The sequence below is a fragment of the Halyomorpha halys genome, unplaced genomic scaffold (genome assembly GCF_000696795.3).
Source record: "Halyomorpha halys isolate HHAL.00 unplaced genomic scaffold, Hhal_1.1 Scaffold1556.1, whole genome shotgun sequence".
NCBI classification, from domain to species: domain Eukaryota; kingdom Metazoa; phylum Arthropoda; class Insecta; order Hemiptera; family Pentatomidae; genus Halyomorpha; species Halyomorpha halys.
The window spans coordinates 220,306-241,194 of NW_027105186.1; the positions used below are offsets into that span (position 1 = coordinate 220,306).

The window sequence follows — 20,889 nt, forward strand, 5'->3', positions numbered from 1 at the left end:
AATTTATAAAAATAATTCTATAGTTACTAATTTTATGAATATTATTATTATATTTTATATCAAATTGAAATATAAGCCGAAGATTATATAAAAGAGTTACGTAATGACAACGGGATCCGATATTTCTTCCTTAAGTTATATAAAAAATAAAAATTCCAAATAAATTATCAAGCTTTGCTCGTAACAATATTAAATTTTCCAGCTTATACAACTTATCAATTATACATGCCGACACTCACAGTGAAACCATCCACCTCTCGCCGCGTTGCTCATATCAATCCGATACGTGACATGTATTCCTTCTTAAAATTTTCCGACCAGACGATTAGTCTCTCGAGATAAAGGAGGATGCTTATGAAAGTTAAATAATTATAACCAGTTTATTCGGAATTATATTGAACCCAATCTCTAAAATTAATTGTAAATATTGCTTTATAGAATTATTATTGGGACTATTTTTTAAAAATAAAGTTACCATGGAATCGGAATATTCTATTTAATGTAACTATGTCCAATTCTAGTCTGAAGAAGGCTCGGGTACCCACTTAATAAGTGAGTGCTGGAGCTTGCGTGAGAATTTTACACACTTAAGTAAAAGCACGTTAATTTTTCAATTTCCGGTTGGGCAGTTATCCAAGTTCCTTAGCCTTTCCTCCGGAGCCAACATGTTTCCAACCAGTAAAACAACATGGTTAGTAACATCAATAATTAATAATAATTAACGAAAATAAATATACATAAAATGTTGAACTAAAATTTACACATATATATTTATATATTGATAACTTTTTCTTGACTGTTAATGATATATTTTTGTGGATCTTGAGGATTAGTCAATAAGACAAATATATCGATACGACGTTTCGCAATTTTATTGTTTGCATTTTCATACCACTTGTTTATTACAATGGGCTCTACATTGTTGTGATACAACTATTCAAGGTTTGTGCCAGAACTGCATGTCCATTCATTCATTCACTTCTGGCACAAACATTTAGTTGTATCACAGCAATGTAGAATACTATACAGACAATTGGCATGTCTATGCAAACCACAAAGTTGCAAATCGTCGCCCCAATATAGTTGTCTTAATGATTAATCGTCAAAATCCGCAACAAAAAATAATATATATATATATATAAAATCGCAAAAAAAAACCTTTTGTTATTCTTTTTCAATATAAATCATCTACAATACCTGCATAATTAAAAATAAATTGTATGAAAAATTAAATTAAATATAGAACCAAATTTTCAAAGAATTAGTCACACAACTTCTCAGCTGTGGGGCGATCCTTCAATAGAGTTCAATAGCACGCACCTAGTTATAAAAAAAAATTGGACATTTTGTACTAGGACTGAAAATTTAACGATCTCAATCTGAGGATATTCACGGACTTAATGGCATATCTATACCTGACACACAATAATAAAAATATAATCTATTATACTATACAATAACACATTAATTAATTAAAGATCTTGGTATATTTTAAACTTCTTTTTTAATGACCCCTTTCTTGGCCATTTCTGACGTCCAGAGGAGGGGGGGATTTATCTGTAGGTTACCAACTTATCCTAAACATGGTGTAGGGGTCAATTTTTCATTTCATGGGTCCGCCACAGAAATATGAGTCAACCATTTGTAATAATTACACTTCCTCAGACTGCTTTTTCAATTGTCAACTGATAGTTTTAGAAGTTGTACAGCGTCCAAATGACAAAATAAAACACCAAACTATTTTTTTCTTGGATTACGAATATGTTTTATTTACTTTGTATAAATTTGAGGTCATACCATATTCTAAATTCTTCACTAAAACTAAGGACAATAATAATTTTTCTTTTCTAACATTGAAGCGTCCAAAACTCTATATTCCAAAAAAAAACTTTATATTGACTATTTGTACATGCCTGAGTAAATGTTATTAAAATAAGAATAATTTATTTCAAGGTAGTATTATCTTACTTTATTTTTTAAACTATTTTATTGTTATTTCGAACTTTATATGAAGATGTTTCTTAAACTTTGAACAGTTTAATATTTAAAAATAAAGAAATATATTTTGAATTACTTTTGTGAGGATTATAAAAAAATAATTAAAACCTCTTATTACGATTAGCGAAGTTTTTTCATAGTAAATATTTATGGATATAAAAATTCTCACCTTATGGATGAATTCCGGATGTTTGTCCTAAATCTTGACCATGACCGATAATCACATTGTTTAAACGGAATGTTAGTCGGCATAAACTTTTCCAAAATGTTCAGGAAGCATTTTCGATTATTTTTTCTTTTATTTTATATCGAATGAAATTCTTCATCAACTTGTACAAAGTCAGAAATATGGTTTAGAAATAAAGAAGTTAGCCGATTTCAAAAGTTAAATAATAAAGAATTTTTATCAGTGCTTTCTTATTTTTCAGATTTTGAAAAATAGGCATGCAAAATATCGTTGAAATTAGTACATTATTATATTAAATAAAAAACAAAAAAGTAGAATTTGGACCCAAATTATTTCAAAACTCACGGATATCCAACTTAAAAATAAACTGTGCAGTTCGCTCAAAAATGGTTACAAATTAACTGACAGATTTAGCTGATTTTGCATTACTTCGAGCCGTTTGTTCAAAAATTATTGCAGACCTACAAATGAAGAGGTTATGAGACAATCATAAACACAATACACTCCATGCTGCTCTGCCGTGGGTCAAGTAATTAGCTACTATACAATTAAAATTAACGTTTGAATATTGTATGAAGGATTCAACAACGGTAATATTTGTCTTCTATATTCCATCCTTAGAATCACGATTTATTAATTCTTAATTTTTGGTAAATTTATTGATAATAACAATGAAATCAGTGATAATTGTGGTACTCTTTATTAAAATACCTTGCATAATAATTGTGAATTTAATTTTATTTGAAAAAATGAATAGATGATATTTTAAAATTCATCATAATAATACTTCTGAGAAGATGATTGGGGATACGGTCACCAAAAATACACAAGTAAACAAAACTTATTTGTGCCGAAGTTTCAGGGCTGAAAAAAAAAAAAAAAAAAAAAAAAAAGAGATAACCTAACTCAGAGAAACATAAAAATAAAATAATATAAACAAACTTGGACATATGTATAACAATAAATTTAGTAGATAGTAGTTGATTGATAATAATTGGAGACGAAATATAATATAATAATACAGAGGTAAGAATTATACAAAATAAATCATAAAAAGATTAAAAATAGTGTTCGAGTCGATAATGAAATAAATATAATAAAAGGTGCGGAAGAAAATGTTAATGATGAGTAATTGAAAAAACAAAATAAAATGTATAAGTAATGTCTAAAATAAGGAAATAACAATTTAAATCACCATAATGAAGAGTATAAAGAAAACGATATATATATGATACAATGGGCAAGAAAGAAAACAGAATATATATTAAAATGGATAAAATATGCACAGCAATACATATGAGTAAATATATATGTATATATATATAATGTTCGGAAAAATGAATAAGACGGAACAGGGGAAAAGAGGTGTGTAGAATAAGGGGGAGAGAAAGAAAGAAATATTAAAAAAGACGGAGACTTTCTTATTAGCGCCTCATAATAATGTTTAATTATTATGCTGTATAATAAAATTAACGGGAATCATCTGAAGAGAGCACCGCCTTTTTGAAATAGATCTGGAACGGGGCCGCATACAATTTGAAAGAATCACACATCTCTCTTGAAAAAACACTGGAGGTTTTTTTTAGCCCTATCTCACCGAAGGAGCTGGGATTCGTACCGGTGGCCGGTTTCGATAAACACCGCTAGTTAAATATTTTCCAAACCTAGGTTCCCAAAACGGAGAGGACTAAAACGGTAAACAGAGAAACAGAAGTTTACCCAAGTGCTGGAACAAATCACATTTAAAAAGTCTAAACAGGGTTCTCAGCTTCCTCCATTAGCCTTTCATCTCCAGGTCCTGCCTCTTGTTTACGATTCCGTACACAATCGAATACCTGACACGTGTTCCGATGCCTTCGGTCTCCGGCATCCTGGCGCTCTGTCCGTGTCCCCCACAACTCTTAGGCTAGTAACAGAACGCACTGATCCTTGTTTCAGGATTTTTTGAAAGGAAGGAACAGGTCAATTCCAAAATAGAAAATTTCGATTTAAAAATAATATAGTTAAAATGACGTAAATGTTTTAATACAGTTCACTTTTACCAATTAATGCCATAATAATAAAGGCATCAGTTGTTTTATATAAAATAGAAAGAAGTTTTCTAGAAAAAAATGTTTTTTTCATGTTTCAATTTGGGGAGGGGGCATAATGGAAAAAATATTTTTTTTGAAAACTTTTTTCTATTGCATATAATTATAACTGGTGCCTTTATTCTGTCGTTAATGGAAAAAGTAAATTATATTTCAATTTTTTTATTTTTTTATTATAGAATATATATTATTTGTGAAAGACAAAGGTCTTATACAAATTTCATTACATAAGATGCAGTTATAAAACAAAACCTAAGTCTAGTGCTCCATAACAAAACAATAAAAATAAATAAATAAAACAAACTGAATAGTTCAAAACTATTAACATAATATTCTTAACTACATTATATCTAACATAAAATAATGAGAATTATTTTAAATAAATGAAAGCTTAATGTAAGTACAGATATTAATTGGTTTCAAAAACTATTTACATACCAATTACAAAATCAAACTTATTACACACTGTCACAATTTGAACATAGAGTCTGTTTAATCTAACTTCACTGCCAATGTTCAATATATTTTGGATGTATTGTTGGTCGTATGATACAAATATGGTCGCCTTTAAGATAAATTGTCTATTTTCTTTTAAGGTGGGACAATGTTGGAGGTTGTGGTACAAACCATTATTAAAATAACTTTTGCAGAATGGACAGAGTTCGTTTGCCTTCAAAGTGATGGTTTATCATATTTCAAAATTTACATATTTAAATTATACTTTTTTTGAAGGAAATTTTTGATTTGATAAATTGCCTTATAGAATGGAAGCCTCCTTCCCTCAGATTGTTCCGCCATTGTACTGAAAGTACTACTGACTAATATAAGTTGAATAAAAAACAAAATTAACTCTTTATGTAATAAAGTATAAGGCTTATAATTTTGCATGATCCAAAAATAAAGTAGAGGAGCATTCTCTAGTAGATAAAAATGAGTATGTTGATTTTTAAAACAAGATATCACTGTCCCATTTGAACAGAGTAACATATCAAAAAAATGGTTATTGAAATATGCATGTAATCTTAGCAGTAAGGGTGAGATCTATACTGTTCAAAACTGTAATATTTCAAAATATTTGTTTTACTTATATTTTATGAGAAATGTTTTACTATGATTCTGTGTTTTACTATATAAATCTTATGCTTATTGCTATGATAACATGTATGTAACCAAAATAACCATTTATGGAGAAGTTACACTGTTGAGCTGGGACAGCAGTATACTTTATCAATGTGTTTTTTATAAAAACAGAGTTAAAACTTCTGTAGAAGCTAAGTTCATCAATTTCAAAGTATAAACTCTCTTAGAAAATTGTAGTAATGAGATGTAACCCCTCAATTCTAAAGTAAAATAAAATCTTTACCAGTGTAACCCTCAGAGGTCCTTTTGGTTTGAGTATTTGATAAGGGAGGATACTTTCTTAATTACAATTGTACAAGATGATATGGCTATTGTTCAGGCATAATTTCCAGGTTATTCTATGTGATTGAAGAGCCATGACCCATTTCCTTGAAGCTTAATTTCAGGAAAGTCCATTATTAATATTGTTTTATTTTTCTGGGAACGTTTTAAAAGATAGAATAACATAAATTGCTTCCCCTTATTCTTGTTTCAATATTTGATAGCTAACGAAATTGGAAGATGGTTGAATACAGTTTAACCTAGCAAAGAGAAATCAAGATTATAAATCTCTAACACAAACCTCTTCTCTATAAACTGAAACATGTATTAAAACATTTTTTTTAAATGATACTAAACAAAAACAAATAGAAAGATTGTCTAAAATCATTTATTGTTTTCGGTTTACGTAATGTAAATTTTAAAAATATAAAAACTGATTAAATATAAATGAAAACTAAATCCTGAAAATATAAATGTTTCAACACACCTTTATATTACTCCTAATTTAGGTTTTAACCATATAATTATATTTATATCTTTTATTTTTCAGTTATATCTGGGAAAGGTGACAGTATAATGGATATAACCATTTTGAGCAGTGCTGAAAGCGAGGATGCAACTTTATGGGCTAATTACTTGTCATCATGTTTTCAAGAAATTCCCAAAGAAGAAAACAGACCCCCTTTTAAGTAAGATATAATATATACGTGTCTTTTAATACTTTATTTTCTGTTATAAATATGTAAATTATATATTCAAGATATTGCCTACTGTCCTCTTAAATAAATAATATTTCACTTTCAGATTAGCAAGAGTGATGGTTGAAAATGTCCTGATGGGTCTCCCAGTAGAAGGCTCCTCGGGGTCAAGACTTCAGATTGTCATCATCTGCCCTAAGTTCCTTCGAGTCCTTTCAACAAGCCAAGGTGTACCTATTCTTGCAACAATGTTGCAACCAGCTACAGTTCTAGCAATGTTATTGGGTGTTACAGCACAGGCTTTGGAGATGCATCAGTATGCTGGTAAGTACAACTACAGAAGTGAAATATTTTTCTGATAATTCCAATGAATAATACCATTCAATCTGTTGTTACAGGCCTCTTCAGATTTGATCAATGGAGGAAGATGACAGTGAAGGACAAAGACAAAACATTTGTCGGTGACTTCCTAGGGGTTGCGATGGATGTTCTCAGCCGGTCTTGGCAACTCCAGCAAGCCATCCAACAGATCAAGTGTGATACGACTCGATCTCACTTTTCTATAATACCCAAAAAAGTTAAAATCGTAAGTCTTATATAAATTACTAAATTTGATGTATCGAATAACACTGTAGTGAAGGTCATATTCATGCCAATATTCTTTTTATTTTTCAGACTCAAAACAAAGTTCTTGTTCTTTTAAACGATCCACTGTGTAACGCAGATAAGATCAATATAACCATTGAAAAAACAGGACAAAAGATTGAAATTACATCTATCAAGAGAAGGAATCCATACACTCTTCAGTTTACAATGCCAAGTAAGTTATAAGATAAAAAAAAACAGTAGCATGTAAAAATAAAATATATAACAAATAAATAAATATTATTTTTCAATAATAAAATTATTTTATTCAGGCGTGTGCTTGCAAATGTCTCAGCTAGTAGCAATAAACGTAGAAAGGAATGGGAGGTCCATTGGTCATCGTCTAGTCAAGTGCGAATGTCGTCTGAGAGAAATGGACCAATTACTCAAATCTGCTGACAATCCTTTAGCATTCATGTGCCAAGTATGTATCACAAAATTATGGTAGCATTAGAAGTTCAATTTATTTGTTATATTGTCCAAATTTAGCAATATGACTGAATATATGGCATATAAAATTAATGTATCGATTATATTAAATTCTCATACAAGATTGATAAAGATCCAAGATTTAACACTAGAAGCAGCTCACAAAGTTTCAGCAATTATGCTGAAACGCAGCAACAACTGCATTATTACAATAATAAAAAGTTGTATACCACTAATATTGAACTCTTAAGTAATATCACTGAATATTTTTAAAATTAAAGCTGATTAATCATTAACATTTTAACTTATACCTAATTGGATTTGTATAGAATGTTTTTCCAATTTACTGTTCATTTTTATAGGCTCTTGGAATTAATGGAGGTGATAGGGATCAGTTGGATTCTTTTCTGGTTGCCTCATTACAAAGGAATATCCCTCCCAATTTCAATTTATTGAATGCGGCAATGACAAGCAATTGCACAAGTAAGTCTTTGTTTGACAAGTTTAGTAAATTTGTATGTTTAATAGTAATTTTAAGTATTTATTTTCACTATTTTTTTTTCTCTTTCCTTTGAAAACTTACTTATTGCTTTTACTTCTTATTACTAAATATTTGAATATAAATTTAAGAGATGGATATAAGTCTCTTTCATATATATTAAACCCATATCTTAGAGATATGTACAAAATTTAAATAAAAAAAAATTATTTACATCCAATATTATATTTGAAGATAGATTACTTTGAGGCAAATTAAAAAACAAAACACACACACATATATATATATAAAAGAACATTTAAGCATTATATTTAAGAATGGCATATAGAAGAACAATTTAACAATCAATAATATCTTTATATAACTTTTCAAATGATTTGATGAATAATACTTGTCATATATCATTGCTTTGCTTAAAGAATTGCATATCTGGAACAAAAAATTATTATTTATTTTTTGTTTGAGGTGTTCTATAAATTGGACCATAGATTGAAACTAATTTATAGCAACTTTAATAACTTAAGAGAAGTTTGTAAGACGACCTAAGAAAGTAACTGCAGTATACAGTACTATCTTTGGAATACGTTCAATTTTAAATAAAACCAAAACTTTTTTTGGTCTGATTTGACACTATTCAAGCAAAGCAGCAATTTAAAAAAATTAAGATAATAAATAGGTCATCAAGAAATTAAATCTTCGGAAAATGATACTTAGCACAACCAATCTAAGTAACATAGACAATAAATAACCTAAACAGAAAAAAGAAATCTGGCATTGATCGCAATAAATTAACAAGACAATATTTTTTTTAAATGAGCATTATGTCGTTTTTCAGAAATCTTGCAAATTTTCATTTATTCCATTATTTGATGATTATTTAAATAACAGATTTATATGCTAATATCTTACTAATGGAGTAGATAATAAAAAATAATAATAAACTAAAATAAATCGGTTGGATGGTATTAGGGAAAGAGAAAGAAGATGCATGAAGAGAAGTATATATTTATCAAAAAAATCACCAAAATTATGTAATCCTATTAATCAGATTTCATCAAATTAAACTTTAATCAGAAAACAGGAACTTCATATCTAAAATTCAAACATGGAGTCATCGTTAATTAGGCTTGGTGATAAAGTTGACTTTTTGATAACCTGGCCCTTATTTCTTAAAGGGATAACATCTTTTTAAAAGAATAACAACTTATATAAACACATAATTTGTAATTTTTTTGAGAGCTTCTGACTCATAAATACAAACTTCAACACAACACAGGGAGTTACTAACTGGTTGATGAATTATTCTATCCACAATGGGTCAAAATCTTCCTGTGTTCACTACAAAACTTTGATTATCATGACTTCCATGGCTTTGACTTATTTATCTTTTATTAATACTAACTGAGAGATGGGTAATTGATGGGTAATTGGTAAAAGAATTATAGAAACTTTAAAAGAAGCCATTTTAATAGTTTGATATTTAAGCCATTCCAGGTTACTTAAATGCAGATAAGATCTACCTGATATTTAGTTTATATGATGTATTAAAAAATCTTATTATATTTCAAAGGCTATTGGAATTGAACATAATTTTATGTAGTATTCCCATTGGTTTCTGTTTCTTCCATTATCAGATACAGATTTCTGAAAGGAATATTTATGAATTCTCCAATAAAGATCATTTTTATTCTGTTTCCATTAAGAAATAATTATTAATGATGGTAGATATGAATTAATTTATTTTCATTTCATTTATTGAAGGTTAACTCTATTACAATGTAATTAAAATTTATTTTTCCAACAGGCAGAGAAGAATATCCGACTTTACTGCACTTTGCTGCACGTTTTGGACTGGAGAAACTATGCTGGCAACTGCTCGAGTGCCCAGGAGGAGAAGCGGCTTGTCAAATAAGAAATGGCAATCAGCTGGGCCCTGCAGAATTAGCGGAGAAGGCAGGGCACACCAGTCTTGCACAAGCACTGAATTCTTACTTGGTAGGTAGTCAAATTTACTTATTTAACTGAAATTAATTCATACTTAGTATGGAAATATTATGTCATGAGTAATGAAGATTATTATGATTTTTATTTTCTATTTATTGCTTGTTCCATGGTTCACCTTCAGCAAATGACAGAATTATCCAGCATGTATACTTATATGAATGCTTACCTGAAAAACACTACCGAGAAACCTCAAGGTAAATGTAATATAATGTAATAAGGAATATTACCTAATCAAGTCATACCAATTAGTTTGTGATTGGATTAAACAATTAAAACAGTAATAAATAGTATTTTATTTATATACAAAGGAGGGTAGGATATTGATATATTATTTATTAATAAAAAAGAATGTTAAAAGTTAATGTTAATTAATTTAACTTATTGAGCTAAATTTATAATATTTTAAATTTATTTCAGACTTTGGTGAAGGGAATTATTTATTGCCCAGGCCATTAAGTGACACATATCTGGTTCCACCAAAAGCACGTCCTGTCACACCAACTGGTGAACCACCTTCACCAAGATCACCATTTCCACCAACGAGTCTAAACCTTTCTCATCCAATTACTAATCAAAAAACCCCTCCATCTCCCTTAGTATTAGACCCACTTGAGAATTACCAATCACCTCCTTCAGCTCGGCCATTTACTCCAATGACTCCATCAACACCGAATACACCAACCGACCACTTCTCAGCTTATCTTCAAATGCATTCTCCAAGTGAGTAAATCATTAAATCAAGAAATAACTCCTCACAACCAAAATTTTCATACTTTTAATAATGTGATTTTTTCTATTTCAGTGTCAGATACTTCAAGTACTAATTTCGAACATATCTTAAGTCCAGAGAAGAAATATTCTTCATTCCCTGGAAGTGACAGTGCATCTCTTTCAAGCAGTAAGAAATATAAATCAATTTATATTACATATCTTTTAAAAAAAAATTAAACAATTCACTCATAATAACCATCTTATTTAGGTGGTAGTCATCATTATATGAACACAGGCAGATGTGGAAGCAGCGCTTGCGGGAGCAGTATATCTAGTAAAATGAGTCCTGATGACGAATTAGCAGAAATCATCAATGACTTCAAAAATAATGTATATACTATAAGTGAACTGGAAAAATTAGTAGAAGCATGGAAAAATAGAAATGATGTGCAACAGTCGTTTAGAGACAAAAAGGTGAGATACCAGTTGCTGATCACAAATAATAAACATTTTGAACTTTTGTGTCTTAATAATACGAAATAATTTGTATCTTTATGATGGTTTAACTGATTTGTGGATATTAGTAACAAGTATTAAACTAAAGAAGGTTCTGATCCAAAGAACTTGATTCCTTTTCTTGCAAGATGATTAGTTTTCTAATTTCTAAATCTTCTGTTGGACCTAAACTAGTTTTAGAATCCCAAAAAGTGTCTCCAATGCTTGGCTAAACTCTCTTACCAGTATTGAGGTCATCTTAGGGGACTGAAAAGATTGAAGAACAGAATTATGATCAATGCAAATCGTATATTAGCTGATAATTTCAAAAAATTTGGCTACAGACAATACAATAAATATTTCTGCTTGTATACATGCAAAGCACTGAAACAGTAGCCTGGCGGAATGCTTAAATTAATGGCTAGTTTCTCTGTAAACACTACTGTATTTTTTAAGATGATTAAGCCTTCAATCATTATTTTATCTGTCTATAAAATAGGTTATATTTATTATCTTTTTGAGTTTCTACTAAATCTTGTACCCAATCTAATATCTTAGTGTAGGGGTCATAGTATCTAATGTAAGAGCTTTATTGTGTTGTTAAATCAGTAGCTCATTTTCTAATACTTTTATTCTAGCATGGTGGCCTGCAGATTTTCCTGTTTCTAATGTCAGCTAGATTTAATTCTTGAATAAACCATAACCACTTCATCTTTAAGGTATAAGTGGTGTGGCATAAGTGATAGAAGTATTTCTGGTTCCTTAGTAGATGTGGTGTGAAATGCTCTGGTTACACTTAAACAGGCCATTTTTTGCATTTGACTGAGTTTTTGCACAAGGGAAGTCTTATTTAGGCCTGACCGAACAATATTTTGATAATGAGCTGAATGAAACGAGTGCATGACCCTTTGGGTTGAAACCCTAGGTGACTCCCATAGCAAATCTTACCAGCTGGCAGTCTGCTTTCGGTTTCCTTTTAATATTTGTGAAGCCATGTGTAATTGTATTTCTTTAAATATTGTGTTAATGAACTTAGCTAAAATGCAATATTCCTTTAATAATGTATATAATTTTTTGAAATATTATGAAGAACTACATATGAAGAAACATTATTGAAATATTATTAAAAGAAAAAGAGGCAATTATTTAAAACTGTAAAAATTTGTACAAACTTATATTTTAGTCCCCATTTCCAGATCCTCATTTGATGGAATTAAACATAAATGGAAATAAAAATAAACATTGCAGACTCAGCACTAACAATTCACTGAATATTTTTGTTTTAATATGCCATTGGTTTTATGCATAAGTACCACATGTAACAATCTCTGGGAGAATTTGTTTTGATTTATGCAGTAGCAACTAATTTCTAATTTTTATATCCATCAATTGATCATTTTGCCTTTTTAATTAGTTGGCAATTAATATTAATAATTAGTAGCAGAATGGAAATTATCTCATAAATCTTTTATTTAATAATATGATTTCACAGCTACATTGTAGCCCTAAAAAGGTCTCCATTTTTGTGAATCATCAACAAATTTACTTGAGAAGAAAGAGTTTTATTTAGGAATATTTTTAACTTAACAAAATAATCTAATTTGCTATTTTAGTTTTAATTTTTTTTTGTCATTATATTCAAGTTTTAAAAAAAAAAAATTATTCCAGGAACAAATAAATAAAATGAGGCAAGAATATGAAAGGATCCAACTTAAAATGAAAGAACAATTGAAAAGGCCTACACCACTCGATAGGATCAAGAAGTTTTTTTCTAGAAAATTCAAACGTAATAAAATTTGAACATATTACTATAATTTATTGGTTTAAAAATAACTAAGTCTAATTAGTTTTTTTTTTATCTTTATAACAGATGAAGCTGGCAATAAAGAAAAGGGTACAACAGACTCAGTTTCTCAGAGGCCAGTTAGCAGTTTAAGCCTTCACAGCTCATGCAGTAAGTAATACTAATATATAACATATATAACAACCTCTTAGCTATTTTAAATTTTATAGTTTTTCATGGAGTAGGAAGGTAACTAACTGTTTCCTCCTTCTGGGTGACAGGTCTTGCACAGACAATTTTTTAAAAGGAAATACTAAATAGAAAGGAAAAGATATACTAATCTGTCCATCATATGTCTTAAAGGACGAATTTAGAATAATTGATTCTAAACTTTGATTTGAATTAAATATTGTTTGTAAACGTTTATATGATATGTAGATAGGTATCTACTAGTGATGGCAACCCCAGGGACTTTCTCTGACCCCCTAGAACATTTGGTTAGCTAAGTCATTGGTTGTCTATAACCAATTGTTAGTTACAGCAACAAACCAGGAAATATAAGTACTGGAATGGTATTATTGTTTTGCACCATTTTGGATAATCCCAAATAAAGAATCTCAAATAAAAATTAATAATCATTGTTCTGAGACTACTTTCATTTAAATATGATTTTAATGAACAGAAAATTTAAGACTTATAACAGTTTCCAATATATAAAAAGGTACAGAAAAGAAACAATCTAATTGACAATAAATCAAATCAATATGTAATAAGATATAAGCAAAAAAATGTTAGTAATTAAAATAAAATTCAGATTCAAATTAGGATCTTTTATATTTCATCTACTTATAAGAGCCTAACAGACTGGAAGTTAAAAAGAACAAGTAAGAGATGGAATTACGAAATGAGAAGGATAAAGAGTGGTATATCAAGTATCAGATCATAATAAGTGTATAAATTAAAGACGCTATTTAAAAAGTGAAATCTGATAGATGACACAGAGCTTGATAGGGGTACTACTAATACTAAAGGGTAGAGAGCATCTCTAGAGTTGAAGAGGGGGGGAGGAGGGAGAGGAAGGGAGTAGTTCGCCACATAACGAAAAATATCTATATTTATTTGAAATTAATTATTTAGATAAGAAAACTAGCACTTTGAAGTTATCTAATGCATATTAAAAATTAGATATTTCTATTTTATTTACATATAAAGTTACTTATTTAACAATTTTAATATTTTTTTTGATCATCAGGTTCATCATCCTCTGGCAGGATGAGCACAACGAGCGGAGTAAGTCTAGGTGACAGTGGCACTCATTCTGATCCCGAAGAAAAAAAGACTGAAGTAAGTTAGAAAAATATAAAATAATTAGTTCAGAATTGATCTATCATTCCCTATTAAAGAATACTATGATTTAGAGATTATTACCAAAAATCATAATGATTTAAATATTATATTACCTAACTTTCACAGTACATAACTGAAATAATTCATTATGGAAAAAAGATTATAATAATCCAATAAAAACCTAATTGTTATATTTGTTCTTTACTTTCTGTCAAAAATATCTAAAGAATGAATAATTAATTGTTAATCCATAATTTTCTATTAATTGCAATTATTTTAGTAATCTTTTAAAAAACAGTGGAATTAAATTACATCATTTTAATTACTTAATTACCAATAAGTCAAAAGAAACTAAATATTTTTTATTAATTAATGAATTGTTTAATTACAATTGGTAAATCATTCACCATTTGTAATTTCACTAAAAGCTATTTATAGAAATATTTCACACTACTCAGTTATCTTACTGAAAGAGAATAATTCAGGTCAAACATTTTAGAAAGATTTATAATTCATTAGAATATTATTCATCATTGTTTGTTGAATTTATGACAGAGAACTGACTGGGCTTAGTAAAACAATGAATGAACAAATAAAATAAATGAGTATAAAGGTGAATGGGATGTGGATTTTGCAGTAAAAAAAAAGGCATGTAATATATTAGAGATTGCTGTTAATGTTTCTCATCATTCAATATACAAATTCATATCTGGTATATTGGATATTCATATCTGGTATATCTGGTCCCTTCACAATTCTAAGGATAAGTCGATTGGGGTAAAGTTGAGCGCTGTTTGGAACATTAAATAAATTATTTATAGGTTTGTTGATGGTTGCTAGGTATAAGTCTGGATTATATCACAGATGTAACAAGTTGTCTGCATGTTTGCCCAGAAGACATTTATAGAAGGAACATGGTCCGGGTATGGTAAAGAAAAACTCAAATAGTAATTAAACTATTTATAATTATTTTTTAGCCTTACCCGGACCTATATTATTTATATATTATAAATCTACCTTTTATATTTTTTATATTACACATGATCAGTCAGCGATCTTCCAAGACAAAATTTAATTTTTGATAAAATGTCTAATTTATTTCTGATGTCAACTACATGAACCTAATATCAATAAATAAGAGACACAATTACAATTAACATTAAAATGAAAAATCAAATAATCGATGCATAATAAATGGGTTAATTTTTATATTAAACTTTTCATCAGTATATGGCATAATTAACAACAAAAATTAATTATTTCCTTCCTTTAATAGGAAATTTCAAGTATAAATTATCATTTATTACATCCACTATTTATATTATTAAATTGTATTTTAAAAATTTCAGTTTTCTAGTTTTTTTTATAAAATATGTTTTTCTGTTTCAGATAGCAATAGAAAAAGTTAGCCCTTCTCCAGCATTTTATGAGCGATTGCGTCGTCAAGAGTCAGCTCCAGACGAATATGTGACTGCTTCTTATTCCGAAAAATGTAACCTTCCTCACCCACCAGCTGTGACACGAACTGTAGTAGATGTACACAGAAGTGACATTTTGGAAGAATCTCAGGAAGAAAATTCAGACCAAACTGTAAAGACAGTTGAAGAATTAGTGGAAAGGTTTGAAAGTTTACAAAACATGGATGATAGTAACTACATAAACCCTGATTTGGTAGAAACAGAGCAAAAAATCAAAACTGACTCCAACGAGACAAGAAAGGATAAATCTGAAATCGAAATCCTGGAAGAAAGTGATAAAATTTTGAAAAGCATGGCAAATGGTTTGCCTAACAAAGATTACATTGATATTTTATCACCTCCTGAATCTGCTTTTATCAATGGAGATGATGAAGTGGTACCTGAAGGCACATTTGAACGAAAATCAAATTTAAATAATCATATCAGTTCAGAAGTTACCAAAGAAGCATTGACCAAAGACGATGATGATAGTTGTTTTGAGAAGATTGAACAATCTGACCAAAGTAAACTTGAGGAAAACTTCATTGATACAGCACTGACCAAAGATACAATAGTACTTAATGAGGAAAAGCTTGTTAACAATGTATTTAATAATAATATCCATGAATACATGAATGTATCTAGTTACCTTCCTCCCCCTATCCCACCCCGATGCAAGTACAAGAATGTATTATTGTAAATTAAACTTGTAAATTTATATTTGTAAATATCATTTTCTATAAATGTACAGCACAGATTAATGGATTCTTATAATATATTTATTTATTGTGTATTATATGGAATAGATGTGTTCATGTCAGATATGATTCGGTAGTGTTGGTTGAAAAATAAAAAAAAAAATGTAAAACAAAAATTGTATTTTTAATTTTACTACAGACTGTTGAAATGTAATTATGTATCATGACAATAAGATCTTACTGTGTAAGCTATAAGTTTATAATGTATTTAATTTAATTAGGTAAATATTTTTTATATGTGTTTATCCATAAATAAATAAGTATTTTATGATTCTGTTTTTTTTTTTTCAAATCATTAAAAATAATTGAGTAGTTATTGTGTGATTTTTTGAAATTTTAGAATTATTTTATTATAACAAAGTTGTTTATTGGGAGGAAAATCAAAACCCATATGATTAAGAAATCAACAAAATGTACCAAAGACAGGAAGATGGATTGGCAAAAAATTGGGTAAAGCTCTTCTAGATCAGAGATATAAACAATAATCACAAGTATGACCATTGACTGATAATTTTAAAACTTAATGATAACTAGAGGCTTAGTTCATACTACAATGATACTTTTTTAATTTATTTGAATATTATTAATAATTATAAACAATATATCAAATAAGTAATAGATATCTAAAATAATTTCCCATCACTTAATAGGCTCTGAGCAATACAGAATAACAAGCTAATTTTATGATAAATCAAGGTACAAGTTGGTTGAAGTTATTTGTTTGTAGAATAAAAGTCTTAATAAAAAGAAGAAAAAATTTCTGAGTTTCTCGTACAAGAACTTGATATAGTTAATTATAATGAACATGATAACATTATCACTGAATAATTGTACAATGCCTCAAGTTTGCTGCTTACTTTTCCATGTGTAATTCGTTCATTAGACACAAAAAATCATGAAAGTAACTGATGTATAAATTATTGCTTCAATTTAACTCAGTCATATTGTCATAAATATCTGTCAAAGAATTTTGAATGATGCTGGTAATGTTGATTGAGATAAATACGGCAACTGGGCCTATTGGTCCTCTTAGTAATGAGTACCGGGTAGTCTGCTTTATAACATGGGACAGTTTCCATTAACGCTTTTTTCAATTTCAGGCACTTTTTAAATATTGCTTGATTTAACCGGGTTGTAGCGGGGCGAATTGGGTGTGGAAGAATTGCCTTTTTTCTGTGTTATTATCTTCTCTTTTGAGATTGTGACATTACGTTCACCGACCAACCTACTTGCTATAATTGTCTGTTTAAAAAGTCAGACAAGGGCCTATCCACATAAGTGGCAGGTTTCATTGCACACTACCCCACAAATCTTAAGATGTCTTCTAAGTCTGGAATGACCTGTAAGAACTCCTATTAGTAATCAGAGTTCATTTCAGTTTAGGCCTTGTAGCCACTTAGTTCTAGAAATAGAGGGTTTAGTTATTAATTAGTATCTTGGCCTGTCTCAGCCCTATACATTCCCTCCACTCCTTACCTGCTATCTTCCATGTACAATCAAGGACTGCTTTTCCCTGATGCCTTTTAGAGATGCCTAGGAATGGTTCTGGCCCCATAGAAGGGTGCTCAGTCCAGCTTTTAGTGAACTGGTCAGCTTTCTTATTTCCAGTGATTCACTAATCCCCAGGGACTCATATTAACTTAAGCTTATTTTTTTTTCTCCCGGCAAAAAGCACCGTGGCTACAGAGGGCCTATTGTACACCGTCCCACCTCTGCTCAAAACAGGCCAATTGCCTTTGCAAATCTGGACACTGTATTAGGATCCACTGTCTTACAAAGTTTGGGATCCAAAATACAATCCTTACCGAAGATGAGGAATCGTGTTCTTGCCACTACATCACATCTGCACATGATGTGGTAAGCAGTCTCTTCATCCTTCCTCCAGAACCTGCAGATAGAGGACTCTATCATTCTCATTTTATAGAGATGCTTATTTAGCTGACAGTGTCCTGTATATAGACCTGTCACCCATCTTAAAATACTCCTAAGAAAGAAGACAGCTACTTCTTTTCAGGCAGGATCCCTTGAGGAACATTTTTGATTATTCCATTCCTCTGGTATTTCTCCTCTGGATCTTCTCAGAGTAACCCAGCCTCAATATCAGCAATCATTTTGATGTGCCTCTTCGCATAGCTGAGACTAATCCCACATATGGGGTCAGGTGTAAGAGGAGCGGACTCAGATACTTTCCTTGCTAGGTAGTCCACTCACTCATGATCCATTAAAAGCTTAATGTCTTATACATAGCAACTCTTGATGGCTTTTAATAGCCCCGGAAAGATAAATTAGCACAATTTGATATTAAAGTGTGATATGAGGAGGCCCCTCGCCTCCAATTTTCCATCATCGAATCCACATGGAATGAACACATCAAAATACCAGGTAAGTATCTCACTGTACACCTTCAAGAACCGATGGTAGAAAAAGGTAATGACTAATTCGAATTATGTAACCATATGTAATTTAAACTATTAATTTAATGTCTTTTTCCTGTTTTAGAGGGATCAGAAAAAAATAAAATAAAGTGTCACAAATACATTTCAGAACTAAATTTAAGCACTAGTCAATATTGTATATCTCAGTCATTCCTTAGAATGGAGCTCTGCTCTAGTAAAAAGAAAATCCTCATCCAAACATGCATGTTTAATATTATATATTATTTTATTTTTATAAATTCAAATGTTTAGGAGTTTGGGAAACAAAAAAACTTAAACTGTAACTTCCTTCCTTAAATTACTTTCAGGTAAAACAAGGTAAAATGTAAATAAAATGTAATGTAAAATGTAAATATTATATATATTAGATGAACTATATAATGTTTCTTGTAAAACAAAATGAAGGGTAAGAAAAAAAATTAAAGTGTGAGAGAGGTCCCCAGTCTGGAGTAAATCAAGAAGGCGCTAAGCACTACAATGCACTCCCGCACACAATGGACCTTCATTTTCCTATTCCCTTCCTTAGAATACCTCTGGGTAAAACAAGGTTAAAATGTAAATAATAAATCTGTATATGTATACACATATATTGTTAGATTAATTATATAATGTTGCTTGTAAATAAAAATAAAACAATAATGGAGGGTAAGAAAAAAACAATTAAAGTGTGATTATCTTAAAATGCCTTTCAGGCAATACAAGAATTTTTATTTTATTATTTTATATATATTTATAATGTGTATTGTTACTTGTTTTAGATGATAATATTGATAGGGGGGGAGAGAAAAAAAGTGTGCATACCCACTTCAGGGTATTAACCCACCGTGGGAGGCAGCCAGTATACATATCGAATCAGCCCATTACAGTGATATTTTTGGAAAAGTATGCTGGAATTTTATTTCACTCTCCTAAACCTTTTCATCTTTTTGTAAGGACCTACAGCTAGTTCCTTAATTAAGTAGGACTTGCTATCACCTTTACTTCTGTAGGGCTAGTTCACTATGGAATGAAGTTTCCATCCTCTGAGGATTTATGACTAATTCCCGTAAAGCTCATCCTATCAATTTATCTTCTTACAAGCTATCTAACCTACTGAACATGCATAGTTGAGGCCTTCTGGTATAGAGTAACTTAATCTTCAATTGGAGTTAGAACCAACCAATTATTCACAACCATATCGACAAGCTAGACATGTTTCTCTCATTAACATTTATCACTAATACCAAACCAGATTCCTTACAATATAATTTATATAAAAATATATGGCACTAGAAGAAGATTGAAAATATTTGATGTTGGATGAGTGGTCAGAGTAACCGCAAAGGATTCCTAGCTATTTCCATTATAAGAATTCCTAGCTGGAAGACAGCCAATGACACAAAGAAGACTGAGGGTCTAGGTTGTAAGATACTCCAACCATCAACAAGTAGCATTAAATAAAATAATGAAATAATCAATCAATAATGCTATTAATAAATCTTGTTAAATTTTAAATAAACTGCTCTGCAATAAAATTAATTTAACATCAAGTGAACAGTTTATCTTTTTTATTCACACTTAGGCAAAATATGTTTCCTAATATCCAACTCAACAGAAAGATCAAGTATACAAACATTTGATACATTTCATTATGTTATGATAGTAAAATAATTACTGGAACACTCAATTTCAATTAAAATATTTATTAATCATAAAAAAAAAATATTACTTGTCTTTACATTTTTTAAAATTAATAGGCATTTCAGAGGGAGTTAGGTAATTGTTTTTCATTTTTCTAACCTTTGGATGTTTTTTTCTGAGAACTGGAACAAAAAAATAATGAAAGGCCATTTTATTCAAGTAATACTGCAAATAATTCAAGAAATAGTATTGAGAAAAATTTATTATAAAAAAAAATTACAGAACAGTGAAATTAAAAAAAAAAATCTACTATAATTGACCATTTAATTTCT

At 29.6% G+C, this 20,889-nt stretch overlaps 1 protein-coding gene across 3 annotated transcripts in view; it reads left to right on the forward strand.

Annotated features, from left to right (window-relative positions):
- Positions 1-16,773, forward strand: part of stumps (DBB domain-containing protein stumps) — a 226,968-nt gene extending 210,195 nt beyond the window's left edge. For all 3 annotated transcript variants that reach the window (XM_067049156.1, XM_014435286.3, XM_014435285.2), the window contains 15 exons: positions 6,227-6,365; positions 6,481-6,698; positions 6,773-6,960; positions 7,050-7,194; positions 7,292-7,443; positions 7,811-7,931; positions 9,752-9,942; positions 10,073-10,145; positions 10,369-10,671; positions 10,754-10,849; positions 10,931-11,136; positions 12,826-12,943; positions 13,028-13,111; positions 14,193-14,284; positions 15,677-16,773. In XM_067049156.1, coding sequence (XP_066905257.1) covers positions 6,227-6,365; positions 6,481-6,698; positions 6,773-6,960; positions 7,050-7,194; positions 7,292-7,443; positions 7,811-7,931; positions 9,752-9,942; positions 10,073-10,145; positions 10,369-10,671; positions 10,754-10,849; positions 10,931-11,136; positions 12,826-12,943; positions 13,028-13,111; positions 14,193-14,284; positions 15,677-16,444 — 2,894 coding nt within the window. In that variant the 3' untranslated portion in view covers positions 16,445-16,773. The remainder of the gene's footprint in view (positions 1-6,226; positions 6,366-6,480; positions 6,699-6,772; positions 6,961-7,049; positions 7,195-7,291; positions 7,444-7,810; positions 7,932-9,751; positions 9,943-10,072; positions 10,146-10,368; positions 10,672-10,753; positions 10,850-10,930; positions 11,137-12,825; positions 12,944-13,027; positions 13,112-14,192; positions 14,285-15,676) is intronic.
- The last annotated feature ends 4,116 nt before the right edge of the window (positions 16,774-20,889 follow it).